This window comes from Ictalurus punctatus, chromosome 9 (genome assembly GCF_001660625.3).
Source record: "Ictalurus punctatus breed USDA103 chromosome 9, Coco_2.0, whole genome shotgun sequence".
Classification (NCBI taxonomy): domain Eukaryota; kingdom Metazoa; phylum Chordata; class Actinopteri; order Siluriformes; family Ictaluridae; genus Ictalurus; species Ictalurus punctatus.
Window position 1 is genome coordinate 31254306 of NC_030424.2, and position 12500 is coordinate 31266805.

Below are 12500 nucleotides of genomic sequence, written 5' to 3' on the forward strand. Positions count from 1 at the left end.
GTTATTAATAAAATGCTATTCCTAAATTATCCGCTAGGGGCGCACTGTTCTAGTCAACGTAGAAGACGCGGCACACTCTGGGACTCAGACCGAACAGCAGATGGCAGCAACGCGCCTTCTGCTGCTTGTATAACAGTGTAGTCTACCCTATTTTCTACTCACCCCCACAGCCTCATGAGACAAAATGTCTTTGTCAAAAAGGAGAAAAGTGGATAGTGTAGAGTTCTCCAAGAAAGATGGACCGCTTCATATTTATTCCCAGAGATGAATGGGTAATAGTGAAAAAATGTGCAAATTAACGTTAATCAACAGCTTCACTACAGGAGTTTGTTTGGTGGAATCCTATCGTTCATGCAATGCCAAACATTTTAAAGTGCAATACTACATTTTTCAGTTCCAGATACCTGTGACTTTAAGTTTTTTTTGCATTTGTACAAACACTGACCAGCTGTAACGCACACATGTAAATGAGAATCAGAAGCAAATTGCACATGTTTGTCTGAAGAAATCTGAGGCTGTTCATGGTGTGTTTTGTAAAAGGATATTTCATTAAATATGAAGATTTTCCTAACGTACTTGCACGTCTTTGCACGAAAACAAAAGGAAAAACATGGACTTATTGTTATTTATAGGTAATTATGCTATGATTTTACTGGCCCGGCCCACTGGACATCTAATTAGGCTGAATGTGGCCCCTGAACTAAAATGAGTTTGGGCAAGCATGTAAAAGAGAGAGGGGAAAAAAAGTGTTAAACCTGAGGTACGTGCATATGCAGTGCGTTATGGGTAACACACACACACACACACACACACACACACACACACACACACACACACACACACACACATTTCCTTACTCACAGATAATAATAAAATAAAAAATAGAGTTTTTGTGTTTTAAAGCCTTAAAATGCTCGGTGTCCGAATAAGAACACTAAGCAGATGTGAAGTGCGGTGTTTAGCAGGAAGTGCGGTATTACTTCCTGGTGTTAAATGAACCTCTAGTGTTGAACTCGTGTCACATTAAATTAACACTGAAACTACAAGGCTGGTTGTGCTGAATAAACACCAGCGGTACTGGATGAATGCTTAGCGGTTGAACGTTTACAGTGTTTAATTCAGCACCGTCGGTGTTTGTTCAACACAATCAGCACTGTCCAGTGTTAATTCAGCATGCTATGAGTTCACTGTAGACCTTCATACAAACCCTGAGCATTAACTCAGTATTATTGGTGTTTATCCAACACCATGGACACTGCCAGTGTTTTGAATGAGTGTGTAGTGTTTAAACTCTTTAGCCTTGAAATGAACTCTACATATACAACGCATCGACACTTAATTTGCTTAATAAGATACATTAAGTAATTGTTTTGAAGACGCCACCAATAGTATGTTAAATTCAGTACTGTACAGTGTGAATGAGTTCACTGTGGGTTTTTTTTTTTTTTTTTTTTTTTTTAGTGAAGTGTTTAAACTCTTACGGCTTGAAACAAACTCGTGCCGTACTGAATAAACACTTCCGATGCCGATTACGCTGAATAAATACCGATGGTGCTGAATTAAGTGCGTTTATGAACGCTTACAGTATTGAATTAACTCTCCAGCTGGCCAAACGTTACACTTCAACACTACTGTACCTGTTTATTTAACACTAGGTGAATTCAACGTGACCACCACCACTTTGAACACCGTGTGTGCGTGTGTGTGTGTGTGTGCTAATTAAACACTGTATTAGAGCTCCTCATTAACGCCGTGTTTATTTCAGTCCAACTACAAAATGGAAGTTACAGGTGTTTATTTATTTGATCATGATAAGAACATCGTATCACAGCGCCTTAATGATGCAGTGTTTATTCGAGTCCAACTAGAAATAAGTCTTACGGGTGTTTATTTATTTATTCGACCCCACATGTGGTTTCTAGTTAAACACTGTATTCCAGGTCCCCGGTAATGAAGTCTTTATTTCAGTCGAAGTAGAACGAAGTGTTACACGGGTTCATTTCTCTCAACACCACGAGTTTGTGAATTAAAACACTGTATTACAGCTCGTCAGTCACGTCGTGTTGGGTTGGGTCGTGTTGAGTGTTACAGGAGTTTATTTATTTAATTATTAGCCCGATGGAACACTGATGAACCCTGCTTGAGTCGGAGGATCGTTTTGAATAATTATGTTTGCAGTGTGTAGGAATGACGAGGTGTGTAACCGCGGTGTTGTCGTGCTGAGGTGTTAGCCGGTGTTTAGGTATTAGCCGCTGAGCTTGTTTAGCTTATTAATAGCAGTGTGAATCCCGCAGTGGCGGTTAAACTCGGCTGGGTGTAATGAAGTGTGTGTTCAGCGGTGACTGATAGATGAACGGCAGAGCTGTGTTAATGACTGTCTGGCAAAAATAATTAAACACAGCTACCGTGTGTGTGTGTGTGTCTGTGTGTGTGTGTGTGTGTGTGTGTGTGTGTGTGTGAGTTACATATAGTCTACATTAGAGATAACGCAGCTTTAGCTTCACGTCATCACACACTCTTTAGCTAGCTACAACATAAACAAAAGAGTACCTTGCTGGCTAATTAGCAGCTAGCATACAAAAGAGCAAACAAAACCTGAGGTAAATGTTTTAGCAAAGTTGCTAAACCTTTTCTGTCGTGAAAGTCGCGTATTTTTTTGTTGGTTGTCTGAAGAAGGCAGTGTTTAGGGGACATTTTTGTTATTTCTATGGTCTGTAATATACATAAATATATAAAAATACACACTACAGGGAATTTTGATTAGCTTTCATTTCGTAGCTACAGTATCTTTATCTGAAGTGTAGTTAGCTAATTCCATTTTTTAAGCTAGTGTTTGGGAAAACCCCGACTAAACGTAAATTCACACATTCGAAACACAGCCATTTTGTTTGTTTACATCCCCAATTCCAAAAAAGTTGGGACGCTGTGTAAAATGCGATTGTTATTCACGACAGAACGTAGAAAACATATCAGATGTTTAAACTGGAAATGTACCATTTTAAGCAAAAAAATAAGGTAATGTTGAATTTCATGGCCGCAACTCGTCTCAAAAAAGTTGGGGGGGGGGGGGGGGGCAAGAAAAGGCTGGACATGTAAGTGTTAGTAAAAAGAAACAGCTGGAGGAAGATTTTCTAACTAATTAAGTTAATTGACAACAGGTCTATGTAGACACTTGAACATTATCTAACATAGACATATGCAGTCATTGTTAGAGACGTGTGTGTAGAGTGCAGAGTGAGGCCGATGCTGCGTAAGTCTCACTTTAATCCAATTCACGTGCAAGTCGAGTTCCAGTTTGTGTTCTCCATAACGGAGAATGGAAACTTCAGTCTGCGTCGAAACCGACAGACGAACTGTGTGTGTGTCGTGAGCAAGACTTGCGCAGCATCGGCCTCACTCTCACTTCCCGGTGACCGCCTTTCAAGACGACTGAAGATGGCCCCCAGGCGCAGTGATTCATACACCCACTCATACACTACAGACACTTTGGACACGCCAATCAGCCTACCATGCATGTCTTTGGACTGGGGGAGGAAACCAGAGTACCCGGAGGGAACATGCAAACCCCACACACAGGGCCACAGTGGGACTCAAACCCCCGACCCTGGAGGTGTGAGACGAATGTGCTAACCACTAAGCCATTTTAGTGCTTAGTGCAAGTTTCTTGCTGTGCAAGTTTCCTCTCTATAATCCAAATCGCGCGCAAGGCGAGTCCCGGTTTGTGTTCTCCATAATGGAGGCGGAAATGGAAACGTCTTCGTCAAAATCAACAGACGAACTCCTGTGTGTGCGTGTGTGTGTGTGTGTGTGTGTGTGTGTGTGTGTATGTATGTTTGTGTGTGTGTGTGTGTGTATGTGTGTGTGTGTGTGTGTGTGGCAGCTGATTTTATTATTTATGGCTGTGATGATGATTATCAAACCGAGACAGAAGCTCGGCACCACACCAGAATAACTTTAGACTTTAAAATACCACAAATACACACACACACACACACACACACACACACACACACACACACACACACACACACACACACACACATTCTGATACGGACATTTGGACTCCAGTCTGTTTTTGTGGTTCTCTGCCGGGGTATGTAACACATGTGCACACATAAAAGCACACACACTGAGGAACAGGTGGAAACACACACACACACACACACACACACACACACACACACACACACACACACACACACACACACACACACACATTTACATTGGATCACATACTGATCGAGGGAAACTCTTAAACATATAGTGAGTCATTTGTAACCATGAATAAATAAATAAATGGTATAATGATATGGAAATTAAACGCAGACTTATCAGAAATATTTTGTTTCCTCAGTATCTATATCTGTATCTGTATCTGTATCTGTATATGTATCTGTATCTGTATGTACTGGATGTGAAATGAAGTCAGGATGTGATTGAAGTGTAGACCTTCAGCTTTAATTTAAGTGGTTTAACAAAAACATTGCATTAACCGTTTAGGAATTACAGCCATTTTACACAGGCTCAAAAGTAACTGGACAATTCACGATCAGCAATTTTCACGGCCAGGTACGTCCTGTGTCCTCGTTGTTTCATGGCAAATAAAAGGTCTGCAGTTAATTCCAAGCATTGAATTTGGTAGCTGTTCATGGGAACTCTTGATATGCGGTCCAAAGAGATGTTAGTGCAAGTGAAGGAGGCCATCATTAGGCTGGAAAAGAACCTAATCAGACCTATCAGAGAGACAGCAGAAACTTTAGGAGTGGCCAAATCAACAATCTGGTACATTCTTAAAAAGAAGGAAAACACCGGCGAGATCAGCGACACCAAAAGGCCCGGAAGACCACGGAAGACCACTAAAGTGGATGATTCCTTGATGAATTATTTCCTTGTTGAAGAAAAACCACTTCAGAACATCTAGCCAAGTCAGGAACACTCTGGAGGAGGTAGGTGTATCATTGTCAAAGTCAACAATAAAATGACACCTTCATGAATGTAATTACCTCAAGATGCAAAGCTCTGGGAACATAAGGACAGAAAGGCTAGATTAGACTTGTTAAAAAAAGCTCTAAAAAAAAAAGACTGACCAGTTCTGAAACAAGATGAACTTGTACTAGGATGATGGGAAGAGAAGAGTATGGGGAAGGAAAGGAAGAGCTCATGATCTAAAGCATACCACATTATCTGTCAAACCTGGTGGAGGCAGTGTTATGGCGTGGGGATGTACGGCTGCCAGTGGAACTCTCTCAGTGGTGTTTATTGATGATGTGACTGCTGATAGAAGGAGCAGGATGACTTCTGAAGTGTATAGAGCTATAGTTTCTGCTCAGATTCTGTCAAATGCTGCAAAACTGATAGATCAGCGCTTCACAGTACGGATGGATTATGACCCAAAACATACCGGGAAAGCAACCCAAGAGCTTCTTAAGGCAAAGAAATTCAATGTTCTTAAATGTCTGATGACCTCGACCTTACTTACTGAAGACAAAACTGAAGGCATAAAGACCCACAAGCAAGCAGCAACTGAAGGCCTGGTAAAGTATCTCAAGGGAGGAAACTGTGCATTTGGTGATGTCCATGGGTTCCAGACCTTGACTGCAAAGGATTTGCATCTAAGTATTAAAAATATTCCTAATTTATATAATTGTTAGTTTTTCCAGTGAAAATGTAAAAAAATGTCTGTAATTCCTAAACGGTTAATGTAATATTGTTTGTTAAACCCCTTGAATTAAAGCTGAAAGTCGACACTTCAATCAACATCTTGATTGCTTCATTTCAAATCCAGTGTGGTGGTGTACAGGGGCAAGCAAGATTACCCAAATTGTGTCACTGTCCAAATACTTATGAACCTGATCGTCTATAATCATAACAATGATGGAGCCAGACGCGTTGTTCTCAAATTTCTTCGCGTTGTCATTAAAATTGCCATAGCAACCGTTGAGTTTACATATAAGTGTTGGTCAAGTTCAAAGACTAAACGTATTAAACATGACAGCGTGGTGTTTCAACGTTTAACCTCCTCTTACATGCTGATTCTGATGACATGGCACTTCTGTATAATACTGATTTGTGGGCGGGGCTTCGTACAATGCCAATTTTGGTTGGTGACGTCACAAAATAAACACTCCATGGCTTTGAACCAATCATATATAATATAAAATTAGAGGAGGACTACTGTACACGGTACCCATACTTTTAGCCAAAGAACATGCTAACATAGCTGAAGCCCAGATGATGGTTACCATGGTAACATTAAATTGATTATAAATCATAAACTGGTGAGAGGATGATGACGTGATCAGTAAAGACTGTTAGAGATCAAGAGGATATGGGGGCATTCCTTAATTTGCATATTCATAAATTTTCATAGATACAGACACTTAAACGAGGATAAAAGAAAAGAGATGATCCTTGAGAGAGAGAGAGAGAGAGAGAGAGAGAGAGAGAGAGAGAGAGAGAGATACAAATTTTTTATGAGATTAAAGGTAAAGATCCTTGGGAAATAAGGGAATTTGCATATTCATCGATAGAGACATTTTAATCAGGATAAAAGTGTAGAGATGCTTCTTGGTCATTTTTTTTTCTTTTCTTAGTACATTAGGGCTTTTCCTAATTTGCATATTCAATGCATATTCATCAATACGGGTATTTTAATGAAAGAGATTATCCTTGGGCATTTTTTGGTCAATTTTGGTACATGACATTGCTTCCTCATTTGCATATCCGTGCATATTCAAAGTTACAGGAGATTTGTAATAAGGCATTTTAAAAAAAAGAAGAAGTAAAGAGGTGATCCTTGGCTGTTTTTAGTCTTTTTTGGGACATGAGGGCGTTTCCTAATTTGCATATTCATGCTTAGTAATAGTTACAGTCATTTTTTTTAATGAGGATAAAGATTTAAAGGTGATCCTTTGCATCTTTCTTGTGGTATTTAAAATATATTAAACAAATGAATATTCTTCACGAATTATTTGCATTTATAAACAGCGAATATTCAGAATTACATTTAATAATAATACATTAAAACTAAAGGAAGTAAGATTTCTGATGCGTCTGTACCCCCCCCCCCCATCCCCTCATCCCCCCTCCAGTACGTCAGCTTTGTGAATTTGCTCAGTAAAGTTTATTCACATTTGTAAATTAGATCATTTAAATAATCAGCGAGTGTTTATTCATTTATTTCTTTAATAAATTGCATATACATTACTTGTTGATTACGGAGTCATCACCTAAATGACCTTTGACCTCCTACACACCACGATTTTTCATTTAGGCTTCGTTTCGCTTCTGCGTCTTCACGCTAACATTAACGAGGACGCCGGAGACCGAGACACCGGGAGTTTTTCAGTGGGAAATCATGTGTTTTATTACGCGCTCGTTACATCATGAAGATGCTTTCGTTTGTAAATCTGTGATGTTTATATTATATCCGAAAAACAGACTGCGTCTTCAGGAGAAACTCTCCTTCATCTCATCAGGACCTGGATATTACACGCTACACACAGCTGTTATTTCCTTTCTTTAAACAGAACAGAACTGAAGCGAGTACTTCCCCCTGAGGAACTCCTGGAACATCACAGTCAGTAACTGTACACCTACAGAGTGACCTGCGGGAGGCGCAGCAGGTAAAAGCCCCAATAAATGTCTGTTTATTATAATGTAAATAAATAAACAGCACATATGAGCCTTTATTATTATTATTATTATTATTATTATTATTATTATTATTAGTGTAGTTGATGATGATCATTAAAAAAATGTACCTATGGTTTTTGTTTAAATAACTGTACACATTATATTTATATTATTTTTTACACAGTAAATAAGAATAATAATGATAGTAATAATAATAATAACAAGCTGCGCGCGCGCTCGGGGTTGGGGGGGTGAGAGCGTGAACAAGCCTGACCCCGCCTCTCCGCTTCCTGCGCGAGCTGCACCGCTTCAGCCGCTCCGTTTTGTACCGCCTTCAAAACTCGCGTGCGTCATTAACGGCGGCACGAGGGAGCACCGGTGAGTACGTGAGTAGATCCGAGGAGCGCGTGGGAATGAACGTGCACTTCCGTTATATCGTTTTTTTGTTTTTGTTTTTTTTGCTAGTTGTTGCTGATTTTATTTTAGGGCATGGAAGTGTGTGTGTGTGTGTGTGTGTGTGTGTGTGTGTGTGTGTGCGCGTGCGCGCGCAAAGTTTTGCTCGCGGTTAGAAATAACCGGAACGCGGTCCAAAACAAAACCCGAACAGACCCCCACACCACCTTTTAAGGTGATCGGTGACGTCACTGGTAATATAGCTATAGTATAGCGACAGAATGTGCGCGCGCGCATGTGTGACGAGGGAAACCGCGTTTCGCGCGTGTCCGCTTCGCGCGCTGACATTCTAATGTGACGTAACCTGTTAGTGAGGCGTTAACGGTCCACACACACACACACACCCACACACACCGTAACCGAACCGATAACTCCGTGGTGCGCGAGAACGAGCTCACGCCGTCAGCTTCTGCCCCGCGTGCATACTGCGCGGCTGTCAGAATGACGTCACATGAAGGTTCTGTTGAGATGACGTAGCTTGGACACACACACACACACACACACACAGAACTGAAGCACTATATACATGCACGCTATTACATAAAACAGCTTAGATAGGTTTAGTGTGACGTCATGGGGGGCGGGGCGACGGAATATTTAGCTCCCTGTTGAGTCAGTATATAATGAATTAGTGTAAAAGTTTTACTCTGATAATAACTTGAGTCTAGAGATTATTTATGATGTGTGCTGTGATCATCATGAGCAATATACAAAATACAAATGTATGTGTGTGTGTGTGTGTGTGTGTTCCGTCATCGTCGGTAAGCACTTTATCCCGGTCAGAGTGGTCGTGAATCCGGGAACTTTGTGTGTGAGGTGAGTGTAAAGCCTGTATAGGATGCCAGTCATCACACACTCGTTCCCACGGTAATCACACCTCCGGGGGTTTTGATGTAGCGTAGCCCATCCATCTACTGCCATGTTTCTGGGAGGTGGGAGGAGCCCGGAGAACCCTGGACGAAGCGCTCACAGACACGGGGAGAACGTGTGAAACTCCACACACACACACACACACACACACACACACACAGTAAACCGAGTTTAGGATTGAAGTGAGATTATTTTCTGTTGTTTTCCTGAGCTGCTTGTTTCCTGGTTTAGACCTGGTCTGTTTCTTGGACGCGGCGGTTTGCTGCAGTGCCGGTCCTCCCTAAACACAAACTACAGTACGCAAGTTACATATGACCCCGAACCACCAGGGGGCCCCCTTCATCTCGTATATTATTTCCCGTCAGTAAATATTTTTTTACAGCACTCAAATATAAATGCGGATTCAGCTTTAGAGGAGTCATGTGGAAATTTCTTTAAAAAATAAATAAATACATGATGATACATTTCATTTCATCGCTGTTTCGGACTCGGACATCACGCTCAGTGCGGCAGGAATATCGATATCAACATGTGTTTTGATACGACTGCGGCTTCCAAACGAAGCTGTCCGTCAGGAGCAGAAAAAAAGAAAGAAAAGCTGCCGAGAGCGTGAAGCAAAAGAACAAGAACATAAAGTTTTGTATTATTTGTAATGTTTTAGTCTCGACAAACCGTGCAGTGGATTCATTAAAAACGACGCTCCGGTCGGTCCAGATCAACAGATTCAACAGTAGTCCACTGTGATGTCATCAGTAATCAAAACCTTCTTCTTCTTCTTCTTCTTCTAATTATTATTATTATTTAGTTTTATTTTTTTCATAATTTGCCATATTTGTTTCGTTGATTGTTAATATTATCAGTGAACCTTAAATATAAGTCTGAAATCAACATTAGTGTGCTGTATGGTGTTTGTTGACGGTGAAACTGCTCTGAAAGAACAGAAGAAGGGGTGGGGGACATTTTGTGGGGCCCCCTGACCAGGTTGTGCTTGCGGTCCCCAGAGGTCTAGGACCAGCACTGGTTTAGTGGTCACACCTCCAGGGTTTTGGGTCGGATTCCCATCTCCGCCCTGCGTGCACTGAGCTTGCATGTTCTCCCTGCGCTTCGGCGGTTTCCTCCACGCTCTCCAGTTTCCTCCCCCAGTCCAAACACATGCGCTGTAGCTGATTGGTCCAGATTGTCCACACACGCATTACTGTCGGTGCAGGAGAAGGTCCTTCAGTCAGTCTTCAAGACTCTGTATGTGTACTGTTACTGTGAAGAGGCGATTCTGAATGAAATGGAAACTGTGGGAGTAATAATGACTCAGTGATTCTGAGATCTTAGTAGTTTTTCAGTTTCTGTGTGTGAGTGTGTGTGTGTGTGTGTGTGTGTGAGTGTGTGTGAGTGTGTGTGGGGTAACAAGTGGTTTTGTTTAGAATAATCCAGAAGGTATTGTCAGTAAACCCACACATGAACGCTCCAGCAGTGAGACAGGACTTTCCGCAAATCTGCTTTCGCTTCTTGAGAATCTGATTTAAGTGTGTGTGTGTGTGTGTGTGTGTGTGTGTGTGTGTGTGTGAGAGAGAGAGCGAGAGAGATGAGAGATTTGTTTTTTCTTTTCTTTATTCTCTTGATCATTTGAGAGCGTTTAAAACTCTAACTTTGATCACGCCGCAGATTTTAGGAGACCGCGATCACGTCGAGCGCGAGCAGGATGCGGCGACTGCCTCGGTCCGGCGACGCGCTGCTGTCTCCATGGCGACCCAGCGCTTGTTTTTGACCCCTGACCTCTGACCTTCTGCTGAAGATGGCGAGCCAGAGGAGGCACCTGGTCAGGGACTTTAATCGCTACATCACCTGCTCCGTGTGCCGGGGTTACCTGATCAAACCCACCGCGGTCACCGAGTGCCTCCACACCTGTGAGTGACCTTATGACCTTTGAACTTTACGACACGATGACCATGTACTTAAATAAACCTGGCGTTCCGAGGAATCGGCTAAATCCTGAACGATTGGCAGGTGTACAGTGCTGTACGGAACGCATCACTGGCTGCATTTCACGTTCGTTCGCTGTGTGGAAGGAGCACGTGTATGAAGGACAGAGCTTCATTTTGCGTGTGTGTGTGTGCGTGTGTGTGTGCGTCTGTGTGCGCGCGCGTGTGTGTGTGTGTGTGCGTGTGTGTGTGCGCGTGTGTGTGTGTGTGTGTGTGTGTGACGTATAAACCTCTCGTTCAGTATGTTTGGTAGACATTATGCAGAGTTTTTAAATGCGACATAATTGCACCTGAAAGTGTCACATCGGGCCGAGTCTTCATGCTGAACTGCTGAGATGATCAGAAATAATGATTAATAATGATTAATAATCGTGTGTGTGTGTGTGTATGTGTGTGTGCGCGCGCATGTGTGTGTGTGTCCAGTCTGTAAGAGCTGCATCGTCCAACACTTTGAGGAGAGCAACGAGTGTCCTGAATGTGGCATTCAAGTCCATGAAACCAATCCTCTAGAAATGCTGAGGTAACACACACACACACACACACACACACACACACACACACACACCTTTATATCTCTCTCGTTAGTTCTTTGTTTCTCATATTTGACCTTTCTCTGTTAAGGTTGGATAAAACGTTGGAGGAAATCATCTTTAAGCTGGTTCCTGGTCTGAGAGAGAGTGAGAACACACACAGATATATTTTACACTGTTTTAAAAAGATCTAAAGGTGTGTGTGTGTGTGTGTGTGTGTGTGTGTGTGTAATTGGTCAGTAAATGACATGTGTTTTATTAAACATTTACTACTATGATTACTGAGCAGAGGAGGAACAACAGGAAATGGATTTCTGGAGGAAAAATAAATCCAGAGCTAATGGGGACGGTAAGAAACACACACACACACACACACACACACACACACACACACACACGTGCGGTGTCCCAGTCAGTGATATAATAATAATAATAATAATAATGATAATAATATCATTTTTCGTTCTCATTGGAGGAAATGATGGTCCATTAAATTCGGTGTGCACAATATCATTTCCGTGGGTGCTTGAAACTATTGGCACCCCTCCTGTAATTTATTCAGGCTCTTTCAGTAGGAAACATAAACACAGCTCTCTTTAAATGATCTGTAGTGTTACGTGTGTGTGTGTGTGTGTGTGTGTGTGTGTTGTAGAAGGTCCGAGGGCTAAAAGGTCTCGTGTGAGTGAGGAAGAGGAGGACAGAGAGGAAGGTGAAGGAGGGGATTATCACAGGAACGACCCACAGATCGCCGTCTGCCTCGACTGCCTGAGGAACAACGGCCAATCAGGAGAGAGCACAGTGAAGGTGGGTGTGGCTTATTTCAGATCAAGACGGATCGAGAGTAGAGCGCAGGAGCATGAATAAGTGGACTGGAACTGTTTGTTATATTTATTTAATATTTCATATTTTATCTTTATTTCACGCATTAACCCAGACTTGAGTTTGACTGGATTTCGTATTTTTATTTTCTTTTACTGTGAATTCCACGTTAGAGTTCATGCAAAGTGCTTGAATTAATCAGAGTGGTTTATTATTA

At 41.8% G+C, this 12500-nt stretch overlaps 1 protein-coding gene across 2 annotated transcripts in view; it reads left to right on the forward strand.

Annotated features, from left to right (window-relative positions):
* The first annotated feature begins 7893 nt into the window (after positions 1–7893).
* The window catches only part of pcgf5a (polycomb group ring finger 5a), a 10328-nt gene continuing 5721 nt past the window's right edge, over positions 7894–12500 (forward strand). Inside the window, exons 1-6 of one of the 2 annotated variants that reach the window (XM_053682836.1) lie at positions 7894–8013; positions 10618–10859; positions 11358–11454; positions 11556–11611; positions 11754–11813; positions 12117–12268. In XM_053682836.1, coding sequence (XP_053538811.1) covers positions 10748–10859; positions 11358–11454; positions 11556–11611; positions 11754–11813; positions 12117–12268 — 477 coding nt within the window. In that variant the 5' untranslated portion in view covers positions 7894–8013; positions 10618–10747. Of the gene's footprint in view, positions 8022–10617; positions 10860–11357; positions 11455–11555; positions 11612–11753; positions 11814–12116; positions 12269–12500 lie in introns of both variants that reach the window. The other variant, XM_053682837.1, reaches the window with a different exon arrangement.